Source organism: Microtus ochrogaster, chromosome 7 (assembly GCF_000317375.1).
Source record: "Microtus ochrogaster isolate Prairie Vole_2 chromosome 7, MicOch1.0, whole genome shotgun sequence".
NCBI classification, from domain to species: domain Eukaryota; kingdom Metazoa; phylum Chordata; class Mammalia; order Rodentia; family Cricetidae; genus Microtus; species Microtus ochrogaster.
Genome location: NC_022014.1, coordinates 70,373,708 through 70,398,355, shown reverse-complemented (window position 1 = coordinate 70,398,355; position 24,648 = coordinate 70,373,708). Strand labels below are relative to the sequence as shown.

The 24,648-nt window shown below is 52.4% G+C and overlaps 1 protein-coding gene across 20 annotated transcripts in view; it reads left to right on the top strand.

Moving 5' to 3' along the window:
- Cacna1g (calcium voltage-gated channel subunit alpha1 G) overlaps positions 1-24,648 on the top strand; it is a 65,110-nt gene that overhangs the window by 20,597 nt on the left and 19,865 nt on the right. For 12 of the 20 annotated variants that reach the window (XM_013347532.2, XM_005350554.2, XM_005350555.2 and 9 more), the window contains exons 10-22: positions 9,750-9,901; positions 10,586-10,771; positions 10,859-10,973; positions 11,053-11,208; positions 14,237-14,305; positions 15,807-15,891; positions 15,973-16,169; positions 19,344-19,775; positions 20,595-20,695; positions 20,826-20,949; positions 22,597-22,665; positions 22,815-22,999; positions 23,896-24,022. In XM_013347532.2, the coding sequence (XP_013202986.1) occupies positions 9,750-9,901; positions 10,586-10,771; positions 10,859-10,973; positions 11,053-11,208; positions 14,237-14,305; positions 15,807-15,891; positions 15,973-16,169; positions 19,344-19,775; positions 20,595-20,695; positions 20,826-20,949; positions 22,597-22,665; positions 22,815-22,999; positions 23,896-24,022 (1,998 nt within the window). The remainder of the gene's footprint in view (positions 1-9,749; positions 9,902-10,585; positions 10,772-10,858; positions 10,974-11,052; positions 11,209-14,236; positions 14,306-15,806; positions 15,892-15,972; positions 16,170-19,343; positions 19,776-20,594; positions 20,696-20,825; positions 20,950-22,596; positions 22,666-22,814; positions 23,000-23,895; positions 24,023-24,648) is intronic. The other 8 variants (XM_013347533.2, XM_005350561.2, XM_005350556.2 and 5 more) reach the window with 1 other exon arrangement.

Here is a 24,648-nt window from a genome sequence, read left to right as displayed (position 1 = left end):
GTGAGCCACCATGTGGTTGCTGGGAATTGAACTCAGGACCTTTGGAAGAGCAGGCAATGCTCTTAACCTCTGAGCCATCTCTCCAGCCCCTCCACCTTTCTCTTGATGGGAAAACATTGTTTTGTTATCTTTCCCCCAGACCCCCAAGGCTGGGATCATGTTGTCTTCAGCATTCCTCTGATTCCCCTGTCCCTTAACCACTTGCCAGCAGCATTAGTGTGTCCAGAAAGATTAGTGAGAAGGACAAGGACACAGGACACTGGGGAGTGCCTGAGCAAGAAAAGTAATGTAGTGTGACTATAGGATGGAGCCAAGCATGTGTCCCACCAACAGGGGCCAGTACAGGGAGTCCAGAATGGTAAATTGTCAACTTATCCACCTGTTCATACATCTGCCCATCAGTCTATCCATCCACCTACCCACCCATCCACTCCATTTTATTCCATCATCCATCCATCCATTCATCCATCCCATCCCATTCTATCCATCTATCAATCCACCCACCTATCCATCTATTCATCCATCCATTCCACACACACATCCAATGCGACAGAGTTGGACTTATGCAGTGGTGCTGATAAATGTTTATTGTGTAGCCCTTAATAAAACAAAATATACTAGGCTGGCCGTCCCACTACTCAAGAGGCCAAGGCAGGAAGATTGAAAGTTCAAGGCCAGCCTGCACAATTTACTGAGATTCTGTATATAAAAAAAATGTAAATATTTACTTAGTTATTTTATGTATATATGTGTGTGGTTGGGTAGCTGTGTGTGTATTGTATGAGCAGGTGCTCATGGAGGTCGGAAGAAGTGTCAGATCCCTCGGAACTGGAGTTACAATTTTGAGCTGCTCTGAGGGTTTTAGAAATCAAACCTATGTCTTTGCAAGCGCAGTAAGTGCTCTTAACAGCTGAGCTGTCTCTCTAGTCTTCAGATTTTTTTTTTAAATAAAGGAAGGCTGAGAATATAGCTCTGGAATAGAGTGCTTTCCTAGCATGCCCTAGGCCCGAGTTTTAGACTCTAGTACTACAGAAACAAACAATCCCAACCTAATTTGCCAGTTTTCATGGTGTAAATGTTTCCACCATAGCCAAGGATGTGGAGTTGGAAAGGGATGGACCCTGAGCTGAGTCTACAGGACAGCCAGGGCACAGCCATCCAAAGATGCAGCAAGGCGGGGGGGAGGGGGAGGACGACCACAGAGGTACCAGACACTAAAACCTAAGTGTGGGCATTCGGAATGAGTGGGGCACTGGGTACGGGCTGGCTGAACAAGTAACACGAGATTAAGCTGAGAAAAACTCAAGCCAGATCTTAAGAGGCACAGAAAGGAATCTGGTTTGTGTCAATAGGTTCTTAGCAAGGATTTTTAGCAGGTCATATGACCAGGTTTGTGTTTTACCAGAAACTTCCTGGGAGCTGTGAGGAAGTCAAGTGGGAGAGAAGGAGTTGCTGCCGTGGTCCATGCTCTGTTTTCATTCCTGGAGACAGAGAGGAGGGGGCTGGGGAGAGCCCACCAGACCCAAATCCTTAGACCTAGCACCAGGTAGCTATTAGGAGGCGGTGGGGGGGGGGGGAAGCAAGGATGATCCCAGGCCTCCAGTGGGGAGCAGGGACTTGAGATGATATCTGGGGGCCAAGAAGCAGCGCTGTGCCCTGTGTCCCATCCAGGGCCTTTCTGTGAGTTGGGGTCTTGGAGTCATAGGCTAATTGTCTCTTCTTGGTTCTGAATCCAGTAAAGGAAGATGCTAGCCACTTATTTTAAAAGCAAAATGGCAGCAGATAGGGCTGGGGAAGCTGAAAAACAGAGAGAGACTGGTGTAGCTGGCCTCTTAGGCCAGGAAAGAACAGGATGGGCACAATTCTGCTTGTCCCTAGTGTCCGGACCCATCCTGTCACTGCAGATACACATCCAGAGAAGGTTTCTATTTATAAGTGGTTGAGGCTGGTTCGCAGCAAAGGAAGTGAGGGTAAGATGGGGGTGGGGTCCACACGTGGTATGCCTGGACTGTTGAAGGGGGGTCACAGACTCCTTTTTTGGTTCTGTTGAAAGCCGGGAGCGCTCTCTCTTCAGACACAGATATGCCACATAGATATTCCAAGTGTGGCATTTGAAGGCAAGGCTTTGTGGATGCCTTCTACCTGGGCCTGGCCCTTGCTTTCCAGATTGTGGACAAGGGCCCGTGGGCCCAGCAAGACTTTGGGTGACAATTCCTTGATGGCCGACCTGCCCCATATTTTCAAGCGGTCTTGGTTGAGGAGAGTAAGTAGGGTACTGTTTGGAGCTATGGGGCTGTGTCCTTTTAGGCATCCCCTGGTTCTAGGCCTCCCCAGTTTTATATGGGGCGCACATCTTGGGCACAACCCACTGGGAGAATTCTAGGATGCCATAGGGTGGGGGCAGAGCCAAAGCACCCAAGCGGTGTCCTTGTTCCTTTTCAATGGCAATTCACACCCAATGCCAGGTGCTGGCCTCCAGGGGACAAAGGAGAGGTGTTCACACCTTTACAACAGGTGGGGGGGGGGCAGGATGAGGGCACAGCCAGCAGCCTAGCTTGGAAATGTCGTGGCTTGGCATAGGGGCACAAGGTGATCAAGTCAGGAGTGGCAGGAATTTGGGAGGGAGGGCTCTGAGGAAGCCTGAGCCGCCAGGAGGTGCAGGCCTGGTGGGGGAGGGGTAAGGAAGCTGTTCCTATCGCTCAGATGACAGGCAATGAGAGCCCTGTCAAGGGGATAGAACAGAGAGGACAGGAGTGGGCGGGGCTGTACTCCTACTGACAGGGTCTTTGGCCCTGGCACCCGACTGTCGGGATGGATGAAGGGCAAGCATGACTCCCAGATAACTATGAGGCTCCAACGCAGAATCCCCAGGCACAGTGGAGTGGGAAGAGGGGGAAGGAGCAGGTTCGAAGAGGAGGTGAAGGCTTTGTTTTGGACGTGTTGAGTTTGAGATGGCTGTGGGCCATGCTGCGAGGGCTATCAGGCAGGCGCTGGCCGTCTGGATGAGAAGCCAGGGACTTGGAGGACTTTTGTTTAGTGTCCTCTACACTCTCCCTCCAGTGACAGCTGGACGGTGGGAAGTGAGGTGATGGTGGAGGGGGGGCATAGAGGGAGGGAGCAGGCCTAGGATGAACTCTATAAGAATATTGGCTGAGGGGAAAAGAGACCGCTGGAGAAGGGTCCCCTAGAGAGGCAGGAGGTGGCTGCACAGGGCCACCAAGACCAGGTGAAGGGTGGCGGGTGGGGGGTGGGGGACGACAGTCCTGGCTGGATACTGCTAAGGCAGTTACTACCAGAAGGACTGGAAAGATCCTTCCTCGCAAGGTGAGGGGCAGTGTTGGGGCAGGGACATGACTTCTAGTTGAGTGTGCAGAGAGCATTTGTTTGGGGCCAGAGCAGGAGAGCGCCATGTGAGAAACGACAGGGAAAACTGATATAAGGGATCCTAGTGCAGGTGGAGGAGGAGGAAGATGAAGGTACAGGCTGGGTATGGGAAGGAACCCAAGGGTGGCCAAGTTTGGGACAAAAACAGGAGAACAGGTAACTGCCGGCATCTGCGGGTCAAGCGAGCGAGCGTAACACAGCCGTGCAGCCACCCAGCAAGCATGGGCTGTTTGGTCGGCACAGCCTTGTTCGTGACTGACTACTGTACTCAGCAGTTCAGAACACAGCAGAGAGGCAGGGACATGGGGACTCACCTGAACCAGAGACCTTACGGGCAGGAACCCTCTGAAGTCAGTAGCATGAGATGGGCTCCAGGCCAGAGGTTGACCAAGAGGGTAAGGGGCAGGACTGACTTTCCTCCTTCCTTATTCCCTTCCCTTCCTTTTTAACTTCTTTATGAGAGTCTCACTTTGTAGCCCAGGCTAGCCTCAAACTTAGGCAATAACTCCTGTCTCAACCTCCTGAGTGCTGGGGTTACAAGTGTGTATCACCATGTTTCGTTGGCATGGTGCTGGGGGATCAAACCCAGGCTCCACATATGCTAGGCAAGTACTCTACATTCGCAGCACGTGTGTGTGTGTGTGTGTGTGTGTGTGTGTGTGTGTGTGTGTGTGTGTGTGTGTGTGAAAGATGGGTTATCTTATAGCCTGGGCTGATTTAGAGCTTCAAATGTAGCCATAGCTGAGAATCACCTTGAACTCTTCATCCCTCTTCCTCCTGAGTACTGAGATTACAGGCATGGGCCACCATGCCAGGCTCAAGGCTCCAGAATTTTAAGTGGCAGGGGCTCGGGTTGGCTGTCTTGAAGCTGAGCCAGCACTGGCAGGGCTATGCCTACCTGGCAAGTATTCAGCTGGGAAACTTCTAGTAGCTGGAGAGATGGTGGGGGAGATAAAGCTAGCTGCTGGCTTAGGGATACAGGGGAAATACAATGAGGGTGCTGGGGGTGAAGTGTGCAGAGATGTGATATCCGGGCCGAGAGCCGTATGCGGTCTGTGAGTCTATTTGGGAATTCTTCACCACCCTACCATCCCCTGATTTCTCACACCTTCCAGGATACTTGCCTTCTCCTGACTCAGGCACCTTCATCCGTCCCTGCAGCCTGCGTAGACTCCAGTTCCTGGGAACAGGAACTGGGGACAGCAAAGGCAGGGTTGAGATTAGCTGGGGAGCCCAGATTGGTGAGCAGAATCTTCTAGGATTGGTGGAGGTGCTAGGCGCTAAGGAAATGGACTAGGCATGGGGAGGAGACCAGAGTGGCTTCTCCACCTTTTCCTGGGAAAGGCACTCGCTGCCTGTCAGAACCAGCTCTCGGGCCTCCTGCCGGGACAGCTGCAGTATCTCCTAATTGGTCTTCATCTCCCCTCCAAGCCATCTGCATGCTGCTACCACTGCAGCCAGATTAATCTTTTTAATACACAGACATGCACATTTCCTCCCTCCCTGCAGAAACATCAATGGCCATGTTGTAGGCCAAGGCTGGTCCTGCTGGAGTTGTGGCTGGAAGCCACTTTCCTTGTGGGCCCTGCAGCCCCATCCTTTCCCACTTTCCCACTCACGACACTTTGGGTCTTGAGTATGACCCCCACCCACCCACCCAACCACACACATAGTCCCTGCCCTTTGTGCTGCTGCTGCACCAGCTGGGGATATTTCCCACGGATAATTCTTCTTGAGTGCCCCCCTCCTGTACTGGCCCACTGACTTAGCTGGCTTCGAGCTCCGTGTTGCTCCTAGCTTTTTCTCCCGCTGAGCTGTGGCTCGCAGAACAGAGAGTTTGTTCTGGCACACTTGAGCCCTGCTTCTACCGTCTGGATTCACAAGGCCACCAGAGCCTGGGCCTGAGCGTCGAGTCTTCACAGCCTTGAACTCCCCTGTCCTGCAGAGAAGCCTCACTGCAAGGTGGTGGCTCTCTGTATAACACAAGAGGTTCCGGAAAGTCTGAGCTGCTCAGGGACTTTCCCAAGGTCACACGGTAGAAAGGTTCGGAATTGGCAGGCCTACTCCTGTCTTTGGGTTCAGTCCCACGTTTATATCAAGAATGTCCTGTCCACAGAAGCCACTTTAAAGCGTAGTCAAGGGACTTGGTATGGTAGCAAGCTGCTGACCCTGTTAACTCACTGCACAGTGATGATCAGGGGAGGGCAGGTTGGGAGATGGGCGATGAGGGACTCTAGCCAGCATCAACACAGAGCAGAGGTCCCGGCCTCAGCTGCAAAGGCTCAGGCTGTCAGCCACTCCTTATATAATGTATTCACTCGGCCCTGACATCTAGGAATGGCAGAGTATACCCAGTCAGAGACAGGAGAAAGAGGATCTGAAGCCAGGAAGGGCATGAGGGGAACCTGGAACCTGCCTCAGGGACTGAGCGTGGTAGATGTGGTATCGTGAGACTTGCAAAGAAGCCACGTAGTCTCATCAAGCTCCCACACCTCTGCAAGCTTCAGTCTCTCCAGGCCATGTCCTGTCTCTCCATCCCTTGTTTGGTTGGAAGTGTAGAGGAAATGAACTCTGGGAGGCCCTTCGTCCACTGGCACAGTACTGGGTTCTAGCGAAAGTGACTCCACCTCTGCCCCTGTGAGTGGTCAGAATTATGGCTGCAGTCCCTAGGGCCACCGTGTTACTAAGATTGTGTCTGTGTCCTGTCCTGTGTTGGCAAAACATTCCCAGCCTCCAATTTAGTAGCTTGGACCTGACTTTCTGGAGAAGGAAGGTTTTATGTTGGTTTGTTTTTTGTTTTTCTTCTTCCATGGATCACCAGGGGATGGACTGTTGGGTTTTGGAAAAAGAGAGGCCTGGCCCTGAAGTGTGTGCAGAAGAGTACCAAGGCTGAGGCCAAATGCCTGGTTGTTCACTGTCTACCCATACCATGCACCCCAGCTTCTCCAAAACTGCTTGGCAGAGCTTGGTGGGGTCTTCAGCCTTTGCTGCCCCACCTCTCTGATGGAGATCCGTGGGATAGCCCTCCAGGGGTCCCTTGCACCTGCCTTCTCTCTGAGCCCTTTGGTGTGTGCTGATAAACTGTGCTAGTATGTGCCCCTAGGCTATTGATGCAGACTACCTAGGGCCCCCAGGATGAAACCTGTGTACACACAGTAGCTGTTTGCACTTTTAGAGCAAACCCCTGCATATGGTGCTGGTAGGGCATGGTGGCCCCGGACTCAGGAGACTATGGCTGAAGGTGTGTGAGTTAAAGGCCAACCTGGACTGGGTTGCATAGTGAGACACCTCATCCCCCCCCCTTTTTCCTTGGTCTCCTTGGTTCCAAAAAAGTCTTGAAAGTTACTATGCTTCTAGCTGTTTGGAAGGAGTTTGATGCATTTTGAGTCTTAGTGGATTTTTGAAGTACAGATTGAACTATCTTGTATTCATTTGCAATGTTTGGGCCAGGTGGTAGTGGCACTTACCTTTAATCCAGTACTTGGTAAGCAGACCTCTGTGAGTTCGAGGCCAGTCAGGTCTACAGAGCTAGTTCCAGGACAGCCAAAGCTACACTGAGAAACTCTGTCTTGAACCCCATCCTAACCCGGAAAAAAATGTTTGGAACCAGAAGTGTTTTAGATTTGAGAGTATTTCCATGTGCATAACATGATATTTTAGGTTCAGGACCTATGTCTGAGTTCATTGATGGTTAATATACTCCTTGTACACACAGCCTGGTTTAAAAATCATTTATTTTAAGAATACTTGTGCTTTTGTTTTGTCTCATTTTTTTTGGTTTTGGTTTTCTAATAGGATCTTATTATGTAGTCCTGACTGGTTTGGAACTCGCTATGTAGACCAGGCTGGCCTTGAATTCACAGAGATCTGCCTGTCTCTGTCTCTGGGTACTCAGGTGTGTGCTGCGAATGAAGGCGCGTGTCACCCTGCCTAGCTGGTATACTTGTTCTGACTGTGTCCTGTCACGTGGTCAGGTGGAAATTTCCGCTTGTGGCATCACATTGGTTCTCAGGAAGTTGGAGGTTTTGAATTTGGGGTTTGGGATTAGAGAAGCTCAATCTATGTACTCTCCGTGACCTAAAATCCACCCTTGTGAATTCTACCTCATGCTGCTTTCATGTCTGCTTGTGCCTGACACCCACATCTGTAGCAGATGTGTTCTGTGCTCAGCCGTCATTTGCCTGGATTCCCAGGCTCCTTACTGTCTCTGTGGCTTCGGTCTGAATCCTCATGGTTTAGTGAGGTCAGGACAATTCGCTTTCCCCGGATCTTCCTGCCCTTTGTCTTAGAGCCCATTCCCACCATCTCCCAGCTTCTTCTGCTGCCCTAGAGCATACGCAGAGGAAGGTTGTTAGGTGGGTGGCAGGTGAAGAAGCCTGCTCAGGCCTGGAGCCTGTGGCCGTACCTGTGTGTTCAAGGCTCAGGGAGGAGGGCTGTGTAAGTGGAGCAGGCTCACTGACAGTAGCAACTTGGTCACTGGATTTTGGAGTAGAGTCTGGTCAGAAGAGGTCTGAACGCTGGGCTTTATCTGCACTTAAATGGCCTCTTCCCTGCTTTCTGCACTGTGCTGACCCTGGAGGGGCCAAAGGTCCCGCCTTGGTATGACCGTATTAACTAGAGCTGGTTACCGTGTCCTCTCAGGACTCAGAGCTGGTGAGTCAAATACTCACTCTAGATCCGCCAGAGCAATGGAGGGCCGAAAGAGCTCCCCCAGGAGCTCAGATGACCCTCAGACACCCAGGCCTGCCTTTAGGAAGAACTCCATGCATGGGCTGTGACCCCCCACCCCCAATGTCCCAGCCCTTTCCTTCCAGTTCTCTAACTGCCCTCCCAGCCTGGTCACACAGATTGGGGCCATTAAGATACATTTGGTTGCGCCAAGGACCTGGCTTCATGCTTGAGCAGCCAGACGAGTCATCTGGGTAAACAGGAGGAGGTGTCTGATGGAATGAAGGCCTCATTTGGCTGCTTCTTCCCTTTTCTCTCTCCACCCCCCCCCCTCTTGGTTTTTCAAGACACGGTTTCTCTGTGTAACAGTCCTGACTTTCCTGAAACTCACTTTGTAAACCAGGCTGTCTTCGAATTCACAGAGATCCAGCTACCTCTGCCTCCCAAGATTAAACGCACCCTTCACCACTGCAAAGATGTGGGTATTTCTTGTAATTCAGCTTCTTGGGCGGGCCGCTACTATGCACCTACGGCTTTTGGTTTGTCATGGTGACCTGTCAGGTGGGCAGTGAGCCCACTGAGATCATCACATCCTTACCTACATCCCAGCCCTCAGCCAAGCCATGCACCTCCCTTCTCCCCCAGCTAGGATGATAGCTCCTCTTGCCTACTCACCTCTCCCCGACCCTGGGGCTCTCCTGGGAGACCCACTCACCCTTCGGAGTTCATCACAAGTGCTCCCTCCCACAGCCTTTCTCTGCACCGTCTCCCCTCATCTTGCCCTGAGCATCCAAATTTTCTATCTAGATCATATGTTTTGGCACCACGGCAGGTTCTAAGGTCCCTTGTGGTTATTCAACCGTTTAGTGTATATACAACTTGTTTCTAGCCAGACACGGGGCTCCTGGGAGGCGTGCTTTTTACAGCTCTTTCAATGCCTGGTATATTGCTAACCATACAGCAGGCTCTTCCTTCATACTGGAGGGAAGAGGCTAGTGAGCTGGAACAAGCAGATGAGATGACTTTTGTCGTCTGTTCTGAGGGCCTCGCTAGGATGCATTCATGATCCCATCCCAGACCTTGGGTAGGAACATAAAAAGGAATAACCTCAAGTGTTTTACAGTTGGCCAGAGAGGTTGGGAATCTTACTGAAGGTCACAGTGTGAGTGGCAGGATAGGGTGAGGATTAGTCCAGATACCATCAGTCACAAGCTGCAGATGCATCCTCATTCTGGGGATTGCCCTCCTGCTTGCTAACACACGAGTGACCAGGAACGTGTACAGTTGCAATTTATCTGGGAGGAAGCAGGCATAGCCTTTGTTATTTGCAGCAGGCTGCCAAGCTCATGGAGTAGTATATGTGGTATATGTATGACTGCACGGGCTATAAGGTGGGGTGTGCCCCCATTTAATGTACCTTGCTAGTCTGGGTCTTAATACAGGAACTGAAAAAAAAATCTTAGATCCCCTAGGAGAAACTGCAGAACCCACACAGTAGCCCCCCAAAAACCTTTAGTCTTGGGACCTGAGATCCAGCCCTGGGAATGATCCCAGGGTGGCTGTCCTTCAAAACCTTTCTTCTTAGATACTCCCTAAGGTTGCCATTTGGGCTTCTCCTCTCCCTGGGGCCCCATGTTCAGGAGGACTGGGCTATGGGACTTGGGGATGAGTCTACTACATACGCCACTGCCCTCTAGCCCGAGGAGCTCACCAACGCCCTGGAAATCAGCAACATCGTCTTCACCAGCCTCTTCGCCTTGGAGATGCTGCTGAAGCTGCTCGTATACGGTCCCTTCGGCTACATCAAGAACCCCTACAACATCTTCGACGGTGTCATTGTTGTCATCAGGTACGACTGCCCCCTCCTGCCTTTGTCTGAAAGAGAGTCAGCCGGGATGGCTTGGGTTGGGAGACATGGCCTCAGCATTCCACCCTTTATCTTCTCTCTGGGTCTCGCCTTACTTTCTAGAGCCCAGGCCCCTTTTCCGGCTGCCCTCCTTACATCTAGCTCTTGTCCTTGACCCTACCCAGGCCTGGGGTGGGTAAGGATCAGAGAGTTGGCTCTCAAGTGGGGTTGGAGGAAGAATGAGATGCCGTCAGTTTCTCTGCTCACAAAGTGCTTGGAAAACCAACTCAGACGCCCAGCGACTTACTTTAGGGTTTCCAAAACCTGGAAAGAATTCCATCCCCCACCCCCAACCCAGGGCCAGAACGACTTTATTGGTTTCTGGAATTGGCTTTAGATTTCATTAGAAGAGAACAAAGCAAATATTCCACAACTTGATGCTCTTGCATTGGTGGGATTTAAGGAGAGGGTGGCCTGTTGCCAGGACGTGATCTCTGGCTGAGAGGGGAGGGTCAAGCAAGCAGGAGCTGTCACCTGGATTTTCAGCTCCTCTGAAGGCAGACGTACTGTTCCTGACCTTGTTCCAAGCTGTGCTGGGCAGCTGGGTCTCAGAGGTCACCCGTGAGTCCTCAGAAAGGGAAGTCAGGCTGCAGGGGTGTAGGGACTCAGGCTGCCTGCCTCCCACAGTGTGTGGGAGATTGTGGGCCAGCAGGGAGGTGGCCTGTCGGTGCTGCGGACCTTCCGCCTGATGCGGGTGCTGAAGCTCGTACGCTTCCTGCCGGCACTGCAGCGGCAGCTCGTGGTGCTCATGAAGACCATGGACAACGTGGCCACCTTCTGTATGCTGCTCATGCTCTTCATCTTCATCTTCAGGTGAGCACACTGCTGGCCAAGAGCGGGGTGGGACTAGAGGCAGGAGCACAGGACCCTGACCCGATCTGGAACTTCCTGTGTCTCCAGCATCCTGGGCATGCATCTCTTTGGTTGTAAATTTGCATCGGAACGGGATGGGGACACGTTGCCAGACCGGAAGAATTTTGACTCCCTGCTCTGGGCCATCGTCACTGTCTTTCAGGTTCAAGGGTCGTAGGGCAGGGGTGAGCTGGGGAGGTTGGGCATGCAGTCAAGCCCTGACTCCTGTGCCCTGCCCACAGATTCTGACTCAGGAGGACTGGAATAAAGTCCTCTACAACGGCATGGCCTCCACATCATCTTGGGCTGCCCTTTACTTCATCGCCCTCATGACGTTTGGCAACTACGTACTCTTTAACCTGCTTGTCGCCATTCTGGTGGAGGGCTTCCAGGCAGAGGTAACCCCCTGCCCTGCCCATCTCACCCTAAGAGGGCAGTCTCCCAACTCCCAGAAGGGATGACTGTCCCTTCTTTCTGCTGCTTACCATGAGGCCTGGGAGACTCTCTGGACTAAGCCAGGGTGGACCTGGGGTGGGGAGTGCTGGGTCTTTTGAAGCCTGTCATCAGGGGTGAGACAGGAGATGGCTGTGTGGGTTGTAAGTTGGCAGGTTGTAGGGTCCTTTTAGTCAGCGAGGTCCTTCCCCAGAAAGACAAGCCAAATTTGAGGACCTAGGTAGCCGGATCCCAGAACATGGGCCTTTATGGTACATGTAGGGAGGACCCATCTGAGCTGAGGGGTATGGGAGGCTTGTGTGCAAATCATCTGAGCACAGGCTGAGCTGATGAAGATGCCACCAGGGCCCCAGGCAGGGCTGAGCTGCCCAGGGTGAGAAATGAGCCCAATTAGCTGTGGGCATGGCAGAGATGAACGTCCTATTTCCAGCCCAGACTCCATCACCTCCGTCACAGGCAGCGTTATCAATTAATATTGATTCACATTGATCCTGCCCTGGCTGTGCCAGGGCACAGCTTCTGTCCCAAAGACCTACCTCCTTCTCCCTCAGCTCTGCCCGTCTTCCCACCCAAGCTCTCATCCCCACTCCGTCACGCCAGCACCTCAAACAGGGCAGGTTGACCCAACCTAGAAATTCACCAGGCTGGGCCTGGAGAAGCTCTTGGTCCAGTTCTCGCTGGGTGACCCGGATGGAAACTCCCGCTGCGGCCTGGTCTATAAATACCTAGCACACGGTGGAAAAACAAAAATCTATTTTCCGACTCTTTCCCAGTCTTGCAAGGGAGGGCTGTTCCCCCTGGGCCGGGCTGGGCAGAGGGGGTGCGCGTGTTGGGCACTAGCGGTGTGCAGGAGGGAGCATCTGTCCCTCACTGGCCCTTCTCCACTTCCCTTTCAATTGTGTAGTTATCCATGACCACATTTCCTCCCTGCTGAGTGGGAGCAAAGGCAGCTTGAGGTGTGTGGGGGAGGCTTTAGTGAGAGGTGGGTGGGTCTCTTGCAGTGCCAGTGTGCCGCTGGCGCTGTCCTTGCCATAGGACGCTTCTTTGAGGTTTCCCCTGGATCTTAAGATTTGAGAGATACCACAGGGTTCTCCCAAGAGCGTCATGATTGGTAGCCGCTAGCTGCCTGCCAGAGTGAAGAGTTGAATGGGGAAGGGTCTCTTCAGTCCCTTCCAAAAACAATTCGTGATGCCTGAGTTTACTCTCAGGCTCTCAGGGGAAAAAAAAAATCCTGAAGGAAGTAGAAAATACCCTAGCCTATCCTCCCTCATCTAGCTCCCATGGCAGACCTGGGGTGTCCAGCATAGATAGCTAGCCCCTTCCCCACCAACTGGCTTTCACAAACACCTTGCTAAATTGAATGCAGCTGAGCTGGCCTGGTTGCTAGGCAGCAGCAATGACTGAGTGTGGGAACAGAGCTGCCAGGCCCTTATGTCTGGCCTGGTCACCCTGGCCCTGCTGGGGGCCTGAGAGCTTTCCCAGCATGGGAAGGATTGACAAGGACCTCACAGGAGATTCCCTCCTAAGCCTCCATAGTGTAAGTGCCCTTCCCGGGGAAAGTGTCACCCAGGGCCTGGTGCCTTCAAGGGCTGGGTTGGGGTTGATGCCTCAGGTAAGGTGTACAATAGAGGAAGAATTTCAAGGTTAAGCCTCCTCTCTCTGGGGTGGGCTGCATCTGGAGCCCTGAGGGGTTGGACCAGAGGCCCCACTGTCCTGCATGGGGTGTCATTCAATGCTCATGACGGGCACCTCTGGAACCTCCCTATCCTTTCCTCTGTAGGGTTTCAGTAGGTCCCACGGTCTGGCAATGGGGGGCTAGTTTTGGGGTTGTGATAACCTGGAATACTGTTTTGCTTTTATAAACAAGACAACCCACCTCAGTGGAAGGAGCAACTGCCCCATTTTGGCGAGCCTCAGCGGGAGACCTCAAGGGTAGTTCTCCTGCTGGCCTTAACATCCTGCTAAGAGTGGGTAGGGGTGGCTTTGGGGACAGAGCCTGCTTGGCTGCTGATTTCCTGATTCCCAGGGGGTAGTGCCCTGAATTCCTGTATATTTGTCATCCATGCTCTTAATTAGATGAACAAGCAGCAGGCCCTGTGTGTAGCCATTAATTGATACTAAACGACATCATGGCCGCCATCCCACTGTTTCTTGTCCCTTCTCATCCCACCCTGGGCAATCGCACCCATTCTGACTGGAGAGGACTTGGCCCACGAGTCTTAGAAACGACGAGACTGGACTCTGCCCCGCATTGAGGCCCTGGTCCTATCTTTTATCCGCTTCTCCATCCTCTCCCTCCGCCCATTCCTACCCCTCCAGCCCACACCGACACCTTGGGACAGAGAGAGGGAGCTGTGCTCTCAGAGGGAGATGTGGGGCGCAGCCCATAGTCTCTAACTGCACAGGATGGGGCAATTTCCTTAACTTCTGTGACCTCAGGTGCCCACCCTGCAGGATGCTTGTAATGGTGCCATCTCCCACCTTGCAAGGACGTGAGCTTTGCTCGTGAGCCGTTGAAGGCTGGGCATGGTGGCAAACGCACCTGTGATCCTAGTCCTGAGAAGGCAGAGGCAGGGGACCTTGAGTTCCATTCCCGTCCGAGCAGTGCAGTGAAACCTTGCCTCAAAAGTCAAGGACCGTGGATGCATTCACTAGAATGCTTGCCTGGCATGGTCAAGGCCACGACTTTGACCCCTAGTTCCACAGAAAAGCACGGTGGCTACTCTTACAAGGATTATTGGAGGACTTGATCCTTGCTGCACTTGCCTTCCCTCTGTGGCCTCTGCCTTCACCCTTCAGATTCATTCAGGCCTGGGAGCCTGAGGCTGAATTCTCGAAGGCTGTCCTGTCCCCGCTCTCCCTACCCCATGTCCTTCATTTCCTTTTCTTCATCCTCTTGGGACATTGCTGATCTATTGAAGGCCTGAGTGCCTGTGAACAGCAGCCCTCCCCTACCTCCCCCTCTCCCTGTAGGAAATCAGCAAACGGGAAGATGCGAGTGGACAGTTAAGCTGTATTCAGCTGCCTGTCGACTCCCAGGGGGTAGGTATGCGATCACGAGTCGGCATGCCCCTGTGCCCAGTGCCCCCTCCACTCTGCCCCTGTGTCTCTGTGTTCCTGTTCATGCTCAGCTGTCGTGCAACCTGTGGTCGCCGTGGTGGTCATTGGTGTCATGAGGTTTGCTTTGATTTTAAGTCCCTTCCCCCCTCCCCCCACCTTAAGGACACGGAAGGGAGGAACTTTTTTACTTCTGCCCACATCAGGGTACAGAGGGCACATTCCCATCCCTGCCAGGCCTGTGGATGGGCCAGAGAAGGAAGGGACTTAGAATCCTCTGTGTGCACACGTATATGGGCACCGCATGCGTGCCTGCCCGCACCTGGTTCCTGAAGGAGCCTGAAACATCCGGCCTCGGTGGAAGTAAGACCTGTGGTCATAGAACGTGCTCCCTCATTCCCCCATCACCCCTTGCCCTGGTCTCCACTGGAGGTCCCACAGATATCTCAGCTCAGTACAAGTCTTTGGAGGCTGCAGGGATGGGTGTAGCTCTGGCCGTCCTGCAACACGATTTTAAAGCCACCTTTGAGTCTCTGACCACCAGTCACTGAATTAAATGCTACCAGCCGTCTCTGAGCATGTCTCTCCATTTGGCCCCTCAAGCCAAACCTGTACTTTGCTGTTTCCTGCACTGACACTAGAATGTGGGGCGAAGCCAGGCTTCTCATGGGACCCCATAGGGCTAGGCATCCCTAGCAGCCCCCTGGAGATCCCACTTGATAATTAAAGGCCTCGTTAGGGATGTAAACTGAGTTAATGAAAATGATCCCCTGAGATGCCAATTATCCAGTATTTATGTCCTTATCAAAAGTAGCAATCAAGTATTTTTTAATAACTTCTTAAGGAAGAGTGTATAATTACTGGGAAACCTACTGACCTGCTAAGAAGGAAGGGAAAAAAATCTATCCCAGAGACCGAGAGAGAAGTAGAAATGGGGCCAGGAAGAAGCTCGAGCTTGGGGTAGGTGGAGGCCAGGGGTCAAGGGACTCACGTGCCATCTTTGTGCTAAGTTGCTCTGGCTTGGGTCTTTCTGTTTCCTTCACAGATCCACAGGTATGAGGTTCAGGGAGGGATGACATGAGGAGAGGGGAAGGGGTCCTGAGTAGGCTTTTGGAATTGGGGGGCCTGTAGTGACCGCTTCACCCTGGTTCTCCACCCCTCTGGCTTATGCCACCTGCCCATCCAGACACCCCTTGTCCCCTCAGTTAGTTTTAGTGCCAGTCCAGCCAGGCTGCCTGTGCTGTGGGCTTGGTTATCCATGGCCTTTGGTAAGGTTTGGCTGGTGGGAGGCAGAGGCATCAGCCATGGGAAGCCCCAGGCCCCCAGCCTGGGTGGTCTGGCCCGTCCCCATGCATGCCTCCTGTCGTGGTTGCTGGTTCCTGTGGTCTGTGTGTGGTGTGTTCATGTGATGAGAGGGAGCCCTTGTCCCAGACTGATGACACCTCCCTGACCAGGGTCCTAATGATCCACCATTCCCTGACCCTAGGGAGATGCCACCAAGTCCGAGTCAGAGCCTGATTTCTTTTCACCCAGCGTGGATGGCGATGGGGACAGGAAGAAGCACTTGGCCTGTGAGTAAAGGCCCTGAGGGGAATAGTCTCTGGCCCCGAACCTGCCTGGATGGACTCAGGATCTCCCCTCTCCTCCTGCAGTGGTGGCCTTGGGAGAACACCCAGAGCTACGGAAGAGCCTCCTGCCGCCCCTCATCATCCACACGGCTGCTACACCAATGTCACTGCCCAAGAGCTCCAGCACAGGTGTGGGGGAGGCACTGGGTCCCGGCTCTCGCCGCACCAGTAGCAGTGGGTCCGCTGAACCTGGAACTGCCCATCATGAGATGAAGTCACCGGTAAGGGACTGTACGTCGGTGTCCCATTGTGGGAGAGAAACAGGGCAGCAGGATGACGGGCTGGACAGAGCAACCAGGGCTAGGGCAGCAGTGTTCTTACCCAGCGCCCCTGTTCTCGTCCCATGTGACCCCGGGCAGGATTAACTTTTCTGGGCCCCTCCTATAGATCAAGGATGGGGTACACATTCCCCCTTTATACTTAAACCCTCATTTAGCTCCTGACACCATGCTAGATTCTGCTGTGGATATCGTGAATGAGATCTTTACTGGCCAACTACTGTGAGAGAGGTTCCGTCATTGCTTCCATTTCACTGATGGGGACCCCAGTCTCAGGTGGCTGAAGTGAGTGATGAAGCCAGTTTGATAGTGCAGAAGACTATACTTATACTGTCTTTTTATTTATTTTTATTTTTAGGCCTTTACCTCTAATTTGTTATATTTTACTTGGCATTTTGAAGCAGGGTCTCACTACATAGCCCATGCTGGTTTTGAGCACATGACCCTCCTGCCTCAGTCTCCCAGAGTACTAGGATAAGAGGTGTGCACCATCAGCCAAGACTTTATTTATTTATTTATTTTGCTTTTCTGAGACAGGGTCTCCCAAAGTAGCTCTAGCTGCCTGGAATTCACTAGTAGACTAGGTTGGCCTTGAATTCACAGAGCTCCGCCTACCTCTACCTCCAGGGTGCTAGGATTAAAGGTGCGTACCACCACATTGGCTAGCTAAGAGTTTTTTTATAATTGATATATTAAAGTGTGGCATTTGGTGCATGCGAATATGAAATGATGTTATTAGGCTGTTAATAACTATGTCATCTCACATACATTTTTCTGCCATAACATATGTCTTACCAAATTCAAAACATGCATTATGTCATTGCTCTCTATAGGCACTGTGCTACTATAGGTGTACTTCTTTGCTCTGATTGACATTTTGTTCCCTTGGACCAATAGCTCCGAGCCTCCCAAGCTCCATGGGGCACCCACCGTTCAGCTCCTGGATACATTCATTCCTTTCAGAATCCAAACTGAGATCATGGGAAAATCTGTCTCTCTGTGTCTGGCTCATTTTACTTAGCATCCTTTTCTCCAAGGTCGCCCACGTTCCTGGCAGTAACAGGATTTTTTTTTCCATTTTTACTATTTGGATTTAAGTGCGTATGTTTGTGTGTGTGCGCGTGAACATGTGTGGAGGCCAGAGGTCAGTGTTGGATGTCTTTCTCTATTGTCCTCCACCGTATCTTTTGAGAAAGAGTCTCCGGCTCAAACTGGTGCTCGCTGACTGTCGAGACTGGCTGGTCAGCAAACTTGGGGGACGTGTTTGTCTCCACCCCTGACCCGGTGCTAAAGTTACAGCTATGCACAACCTGGTTTTGTCCACGGGCGCTGGCTACCCGCACTCGGGCCCTCATGCTTGTGTGGCAGGGATTTTACCCACTGAGCCATCTCCCCAGCCGCCTTCTTTTTAAAGGCTGAGTGTTGTATATGTGCCATATGTTCTTTTTATTTAAAAAATTATTTCTATTTTTAATTATAAACATGTGCGTGCGTGTGTGTGTGTGTGTGTGTGTGTGTGTGTGTGTGTATGCAGTGCTTTCAAGGATTCAGAAGAATGTGTCTTATCCCCCTGGAACCAGAGTTATAAGCAGTTGTGAGCCTCGTGATGTTTTCTTTGAGAGAGCATTGTATGTTCATAACCACTAAGCCATCTGTGTAGCCCCATTTTTAAAATCCTTTTGGCTGAGGGACACTTTGCTATTGTGAGCAGTGATGCAATGAACATGAGAGCAGAGCTGGGATTTTTTGCATAGTGATTTAGAATATTTTCTCTCTATACCTATAGTTGTAGAATTGCTGGACTATACAGTCATTCTCTTTTTAGACTTCTGAAGATCTTCCATATGGTTTTCCACGGTAGCTGTACTAATTTATATTCCCACCAACAGTGTGCAAATGTTCCCTTTTCTCCACATTGACTTGGACCATAGTTATTCCAACAGGTGTAAGGTACTTAGTGCTTTAACTTGTATTTAGGGAGTTTGGAGATGGCTCGGGAGGGAAAGCACTTGCCACACAAACATGAGGACCTGAATTTGAACTCAGGACATACAGAGAGAGAGATTTCACATATACACACAATCTCTCACACACACACAGATCTTATACACATATACACATTTCATATACACACACACTTCGTACACGCACACATAAATCTCATACACACACAGATCTCATATACACACACAGATCTCATACACACACACACACCTCATACACGCATAAATCTCATACACTCAGAGAGAGATCTCATACACACACACACACACACACACACACACACACACACACAGACTTCATATCCACACACATACAAAGGTGGAAAAGAAATGATTAGCATTTCCCTGACGGCTAGGATACTGAACATTTTCCATGTTTTTGCTTGCAGGTTTTGTCGGGTCCTCTATTCACTTTTGTTTTTTGTTTTGTTTTGAGGCAGAGTCTCTGTATCAGGCTAACATTGAACTTGAACTTGATGTGTAGCCAAGGGTAGTCTTGAACTCCTGCTCCCTGTCTCTAATTCCCTCCAAAGTGCTGGGATTACAGGCCTGCATCATTGCACCTGGCCTTCAGTCGGATTGCCTTGTCAGTGGTTCTCAACTTTCCTAATGCTATGACCTTTTAGTGCAGTTCCTCCTGTTGTGGTGACCCCCAAACATAAAATTATTTTCGTTGCTACTTCATAACTGTAATTTTGCTACTGTTATAAATCATAAATATAAATATCTGTGCTTTCTGATGGTTTTAGGTGACCACTGTGAAAGTGTCATTCGACCCCAAAGGGAGTCACAACCCACATGTTGAGAACCACTGTCTTTCTTGTTACTGAGTTCTTTCTTGCCGTTATTTTATGCTGCCTCTCGGTAATGACAATACTCATCTACCTGTTAAATGAAAAACAAGTGTTATTGCTGGAAAAACAGAGGCACGGAGAGGCTTAATAACTGGAAAGTTGAAACAGGGTCGGAACTGAGGCATTGGATTCCAGACTCTTGATTAACATCGCTTCTCCCAATGTCCATTCCAGGGAGGCTCACAGGCTAGGGGTACACATGAGAAATGAAGATCCTTGTAGCCTCTGCTGAGTTCATTTCTCCTTTGCTCACTCCACAGCCAAGTGCCCGCAGCTCCCCACACAGTCCCTGGAGTGCTGCAAGCAGCTGGACCAGCAGGCGCTCCAGCCGGAACAGCTTGGGCCGGGCCCCCAGCCTAAAGCGTAGGAGCCCAAGTGGCGAACGGAGGTCCCTGCTGTCAGGAGAGGGTCAGGAGAGCCAGGATGAGGATGAGAGTTCAGAAGAGGAGCGGGCCAGCCCAGCAGGCAGTGATCATCGCCACAGGGGTTCCTTGGACCGTGAGGCCAAGAGCTCTTTTGACCTGCCTGACACCCTGCAGGTGCCAGGCTTGCATCGCACAGCCAGTGGCCGAAGCTCTGCCTCTGAGCACCAGGACTGCAATGGCAAGTCAGCTTCAGGGCGTTTGGCCCGGGCCCTGAGGACAGATGACCCTCCACTGGATGGAGATGATGGTGATGACGAGGGCAATCTGGTAAGATCCCAACAGGGTACAGTGACCCCTCACCCCTGATCTTGAGAGAGGGCAACCTTGCCCAGGCAGCAGTATAGGGATTTGTCACCAGGAATGCTCAGCTTGCAATCTGACCTCTGAGCAGCCTCTTTCTCTCTGCCACCCTGCAGAGCCTCAATCCCGCATGCTTGTGGCCAGGGCTGACTGCTCTCCGCTGTCCTTGGTGGATATGAATGGTTTCAGGCAGATGTGTATGAATCTTTCATGGCCCTCCCCCTGTGACTCAGGAAGACCCATCACTCATCTCTCTAAACTGATCGCTCCCCTCCCCTCCTGTCCCCCTTTCTCGTCTGAACCTCATCACAAGCCTTGACTTACAGCATGTCCTCAGCCACTTCCTCCTCCCCCATCCCATTCACCACCCCTTTAACCCTGAAGATGAGCACAAGGACAGGGATGCAGGATGCAGGGGTAGCCCATGAGAAGGGGCCATGCCTCCTCTGCCCAGGTGGATCTGAGCAGACAGCTGTGATAGGTACAGTGTTTGATAACTGATGCAGCTTCCAAACCCAGCAGGGAGGGGAGGAAGAAAAGCAGGGAGCTGGGCTGGAGGCTGGAGGCAAGAGACCTGGGATGCAGGGGAGGAGGAGCGGATGAAGGAGGGTGATGCTGGGGGGCTGGTGTGTAGGGAGTTGAGAGGTGGTTTTAGAGATAAAGATAAAGAACAGGGCAGAGGGCTGGTAGAGGCTGGGAAGGATGGGCCAGGCTCAGGGCTGCTCAGGAGACAGATGTTGATGATTTGGAGTCCTGGTCCTGCTCACACCCATGTTCCTTTCTTAGAGCAAAGGGGAACGAATACGAGCCTGGGTCAGAGCCCGGCTTCCTGCCTGTTGCCGAGAGCGAGATTCCTGGTCTGCCTACATCTTCCCTCCTCAGTCAAGGTCTGTTGTGTCCCTACCTGGGGATGCCATCCGTGGGGATGCCAGCCATGGGGATGGGTCCCAGTGTAAGGCAGCAGGGGTAGTCTGCAGGTGCCTCTCCTTCCAGCCTTTACCTCTGTCCCTGGAGCAGGTTCCGTCTCCTGTGTCACCGGATCATCACCCACAAGATGTTTGACCACGTGGTCCTTGTCATCATCTTCCTCAACTGTATCACCATTGCCATGGAGCGCCCCAAAATTGACCCCCACAGCGCTGTGAGTCACCAGGATGTAAACATGTCTGTTGAATTGTGCTGAGTGCCAGGTTCCTCCTGGGTTAGCAGTCAGAATAAGAAAAATAGGGGAGAAAGCTCAAACTGTCCCCAGTATGCCTAAGGTCACACATCACAGACATGGCAAGGGGATAAGCCAGGGCTCCCTTTAGGTCTCCTGGACTCTAGCCTTTGTTTCTGGTCCCATCGCCAAGATGCCTTCAGTGTCTTCTCCTGCCTCAGTTTCCCTTCTACTGGCATAACAACCCAGCAGGGCACTTTATTGTATACACACACACACACACACACACACACACACACACACATATATATATTTATATGTATTATCATATCTTCTGAGCCCTGTCCTGAGATGAGGTGACACATAAGATTGATCCTGTATGGGCAGAACGGTACTGCTTTCCCTGTGCCTGGCCAGGAGTCTCAGTGTCACTGTGACTGGTGTATTGCTTGGGGACATCTCACACACACACCCCACCCCGAGGGTAACACAGAGCTGGATGGAGGGGCTACTGTTTGTTCCCTGAGGTCTAACCAAGTCTCAAGCAACTATGCTTTGGGGGGCCTTTGGAGGGTAGGAGGTACGTTGGTCACCTCTGCTTGGCTGTGAATCTTTCAGTACTCAGAACAGCAGAGGTCAGAGGTTTCGTTAGCTAGACATCCTTCCCAAGGGCCTCAGTTCTTTGGATGGGCCCAGCCTATTCTAGGAGCTGCCTCTCCCAGCATGGCACCAGAGCCCTTCCCACTGGCAGCAGTTCAGGTTCTAGAAGGATGACGAGGTGGCCCTGTTTCCCCCTCTTGACAATCTGCACCACTTGCTTCAAGGTAGTCAGAGGTTCCCTCACTCCTCCTTGCTGCTTTCCCTATCGCTGTTCAGATAGTGCTGCTGGGACTTGGTTTCTATTCGGGTGGGCTCCAGCCAGGCCAGGAGAGGGGGAGAAAGCCTGAGAGCTGGAGGGGCCTGCCCACCAGGACTAAGTGGGTAGGTGAGAGAGTGCCAGCACTGGGGACTCCCTTTCAGGGATGGTGCACCCCTTATGCCTGCCTGCTGTCCACCCAAGACCCATACACCCTGACACAGTCTCTCCGCCCTCCCACTTTGTCTCCATCCTTTGCCCCTCCCCGTTACACACACACATGTTCAGTACTGTTGGCCATCCCTCAAGCTCCCCTCTCAGCCATAGGGCTGACTTCAGCCCATAAACGCCAGGGCACTGGGTCACCACCACCAATGCCCGGCATAGGCATAAACGTAGTACCTAGGATAGCACAGTCTGTGCCCAAGCATCCCAGCCTGCCCGCTGCACCATTTCTGGGGCTCACAGCAGGAAAGCAAGTGTGTTGGGTAGAATGGCTGGCAGGGTTGGAGATCCAGTTAAATCCTGCTCCAGTTTCAAGAAAGAAATCAAGGAACCGGGGATTCAGATAGCAGCCTATCCCCTCTACAGCACACAGCAGAGGTTCTTCTGTTCCCGGCAGGGGCAAAACTTTCCCCAGAGCCACAAGTGAGGCTGGAGGTGACACGGTGAGGGAACAAGTCTCTGGAGCTGTTTTGATTTCTTCATGCAGAGCAGATCTGGCTCATGGGTGGGCCTCCTGACGGGTGGTTCCTGCCTTCTCTCTCCTGCAGGAACGAATCTTCCTGACTCTCTCTAACTACATCTTCACGGCGGTCTTTCTGGCTGAGATGACAGTGAAGGTAAGGGGGGTGGGGGTAGCACTGGTTCGGGCCCTCGGATCTCCTGTGGGTGTGGGGATACTAGAACTCATAGGGTAGGAAGGATGCCATGGTAGAGGGCAAGGCTGGGGATTGCAGCGAGAGTGCCAATGATGTGGTGGTGTCCCCAGGTGGTGGCACTCGGATGGTGCTTTGGGGAGCAGGCCTACCTGCGCAGCAGCTGGAACGTGCTGGATGGCTTGCTGGTGCTCATCTCTGTCATCGACATCCTGGTATCCATGGTCTCCGACAGTGGCACCAAGATCCTTGGCATGCTGAGGGTGCTACGGCTGCTACGGACCCTACGTCCGCTCAGGTGACTCCCCCACCTTTCCTAACCAGCACCCCACAAGGGAACAAAACTCTGCCTCCTGGCTATGACCCCACAGGTAGTTCTGTGTTCCACTCCAGACAACACTCAGGTCACTGTTCTGGTCATTTCCCTCCAAAGTCCACAGCCACTGTGAGTTCTGCACACCCCTTTCCAGTGCGGCACACAAGGTCCATGGCCACTGTGAGTTCTGCACACTCCTTTCCAGTGTGGCACACACATCTGTACAAGTCAGCTCTTTTGGGAGCACAATATAAAAGATCATAACCCCATCCCCCCCACCCCATGGCCTCCAGCTGAAGCTTTCCCTTCGAGTCCCCTCAGGGTGATGTTCTTGCCGGTCCTGTGAGTGACACATCTTCCTACTGTCTTTTCTTACCTTCTGCCCCCTCGGGGTCATCCCTGCTAACTCTTCCAGCAGGGGATCTTCCTTCCCCATCCAGGCGGCCCCAACCTCCTAACTCAGAATTTCTCCTGAGTGGGGATGATGCCACACCCATGTTCTCTTTCTCTGTCTGTACCGATCATCTCCTCTCCCCTGTACCTCTCTGCATGCCCCTACTACCGGCTCCTGGTTGTCATCACCCCCACCTAGTCATCTCTGGGTATTGTCTCCCTCCTGTTGACTCTTCTCCACTTCCAGCCTGATCAAGAAATATACTTGCTAGCCTGAGAGTGGAGGTGGAGCTGTGGGAGCTGTGGGTGCCTGTTTGGGGACTGCAGAGGGGGGAAGTCCTCGTGGTGGGGGCTCTGTGAAAAGGGGACTTTCACATGGCATGCTGGGAGGGCAGAGTGTACTGACAGCAAGCTACGGTTAGGGTGGGAGGAAGGGTCCTAGCAGGGAGTGTTTGAGCATCCACCACCCCTCCTCTGCTCTCCAGGGTCATCAGCCGGGCCCAGGGGCTGAAGCTGGTGGTAGAGACGTTGATGTCCTCTCTCAAGCCCATCGGCAACATTGTGGTCATCTGCTGTGCCTTCTTCATCATTTTTGGCATTCTGGGGGTGCAGGTGTGCAGGGATGGGTGGCCTGGGGAGTCCCTCGTCTCCTCTTGGCCTTGGGTCATGCTACTGCTGCCATTGTTCCAAATAAAAAATAAAACGTCCCTTTCTTGCGGGGCCTAGACTTCAGGCCCCTTTGCCTGATGGGAGTTTTTCGGAAAACTGGGACCCCTTAGGGTGAACCCCCTCCAAAGGACCCCGTTTCTCAGAGGCTTCAGGCCCATTGGTAACTGTAGCCTGTTGTCCCTACCCCCTATGTCTTGATCACACATGTCGGTCTGCTCCAGGATCTCCCGCTTTCTTTGCTTCTCTGAGCAGGGTGGGCTGAGTGCCAGGTCTGGGGATCCAGGGCCCAGACAGCTGGGCCAGGTTAACGGAGTGCTGGCAGGCAGGCGGGTGTAGACCCTAGACAAGGCAGGAAGTGGGGGCTGCCTGAGAAACCTGGCTTCGGGCCCAGAGAAGGAACTTGGCTCTGGAGGAAAAAGAGCCATAGCAGCCTGCAGGGTTCAGCAGACACCCCAGGGAACTGGGGGAGCCCCCTCAGCCCATCTTCATCTGCTAGTGCCCCACTCCAGCTGCAGGGAGGACAGCTGACTGTTGGGCAGTGTGGGAAGTCCTCGGTGACTGAAGCTACT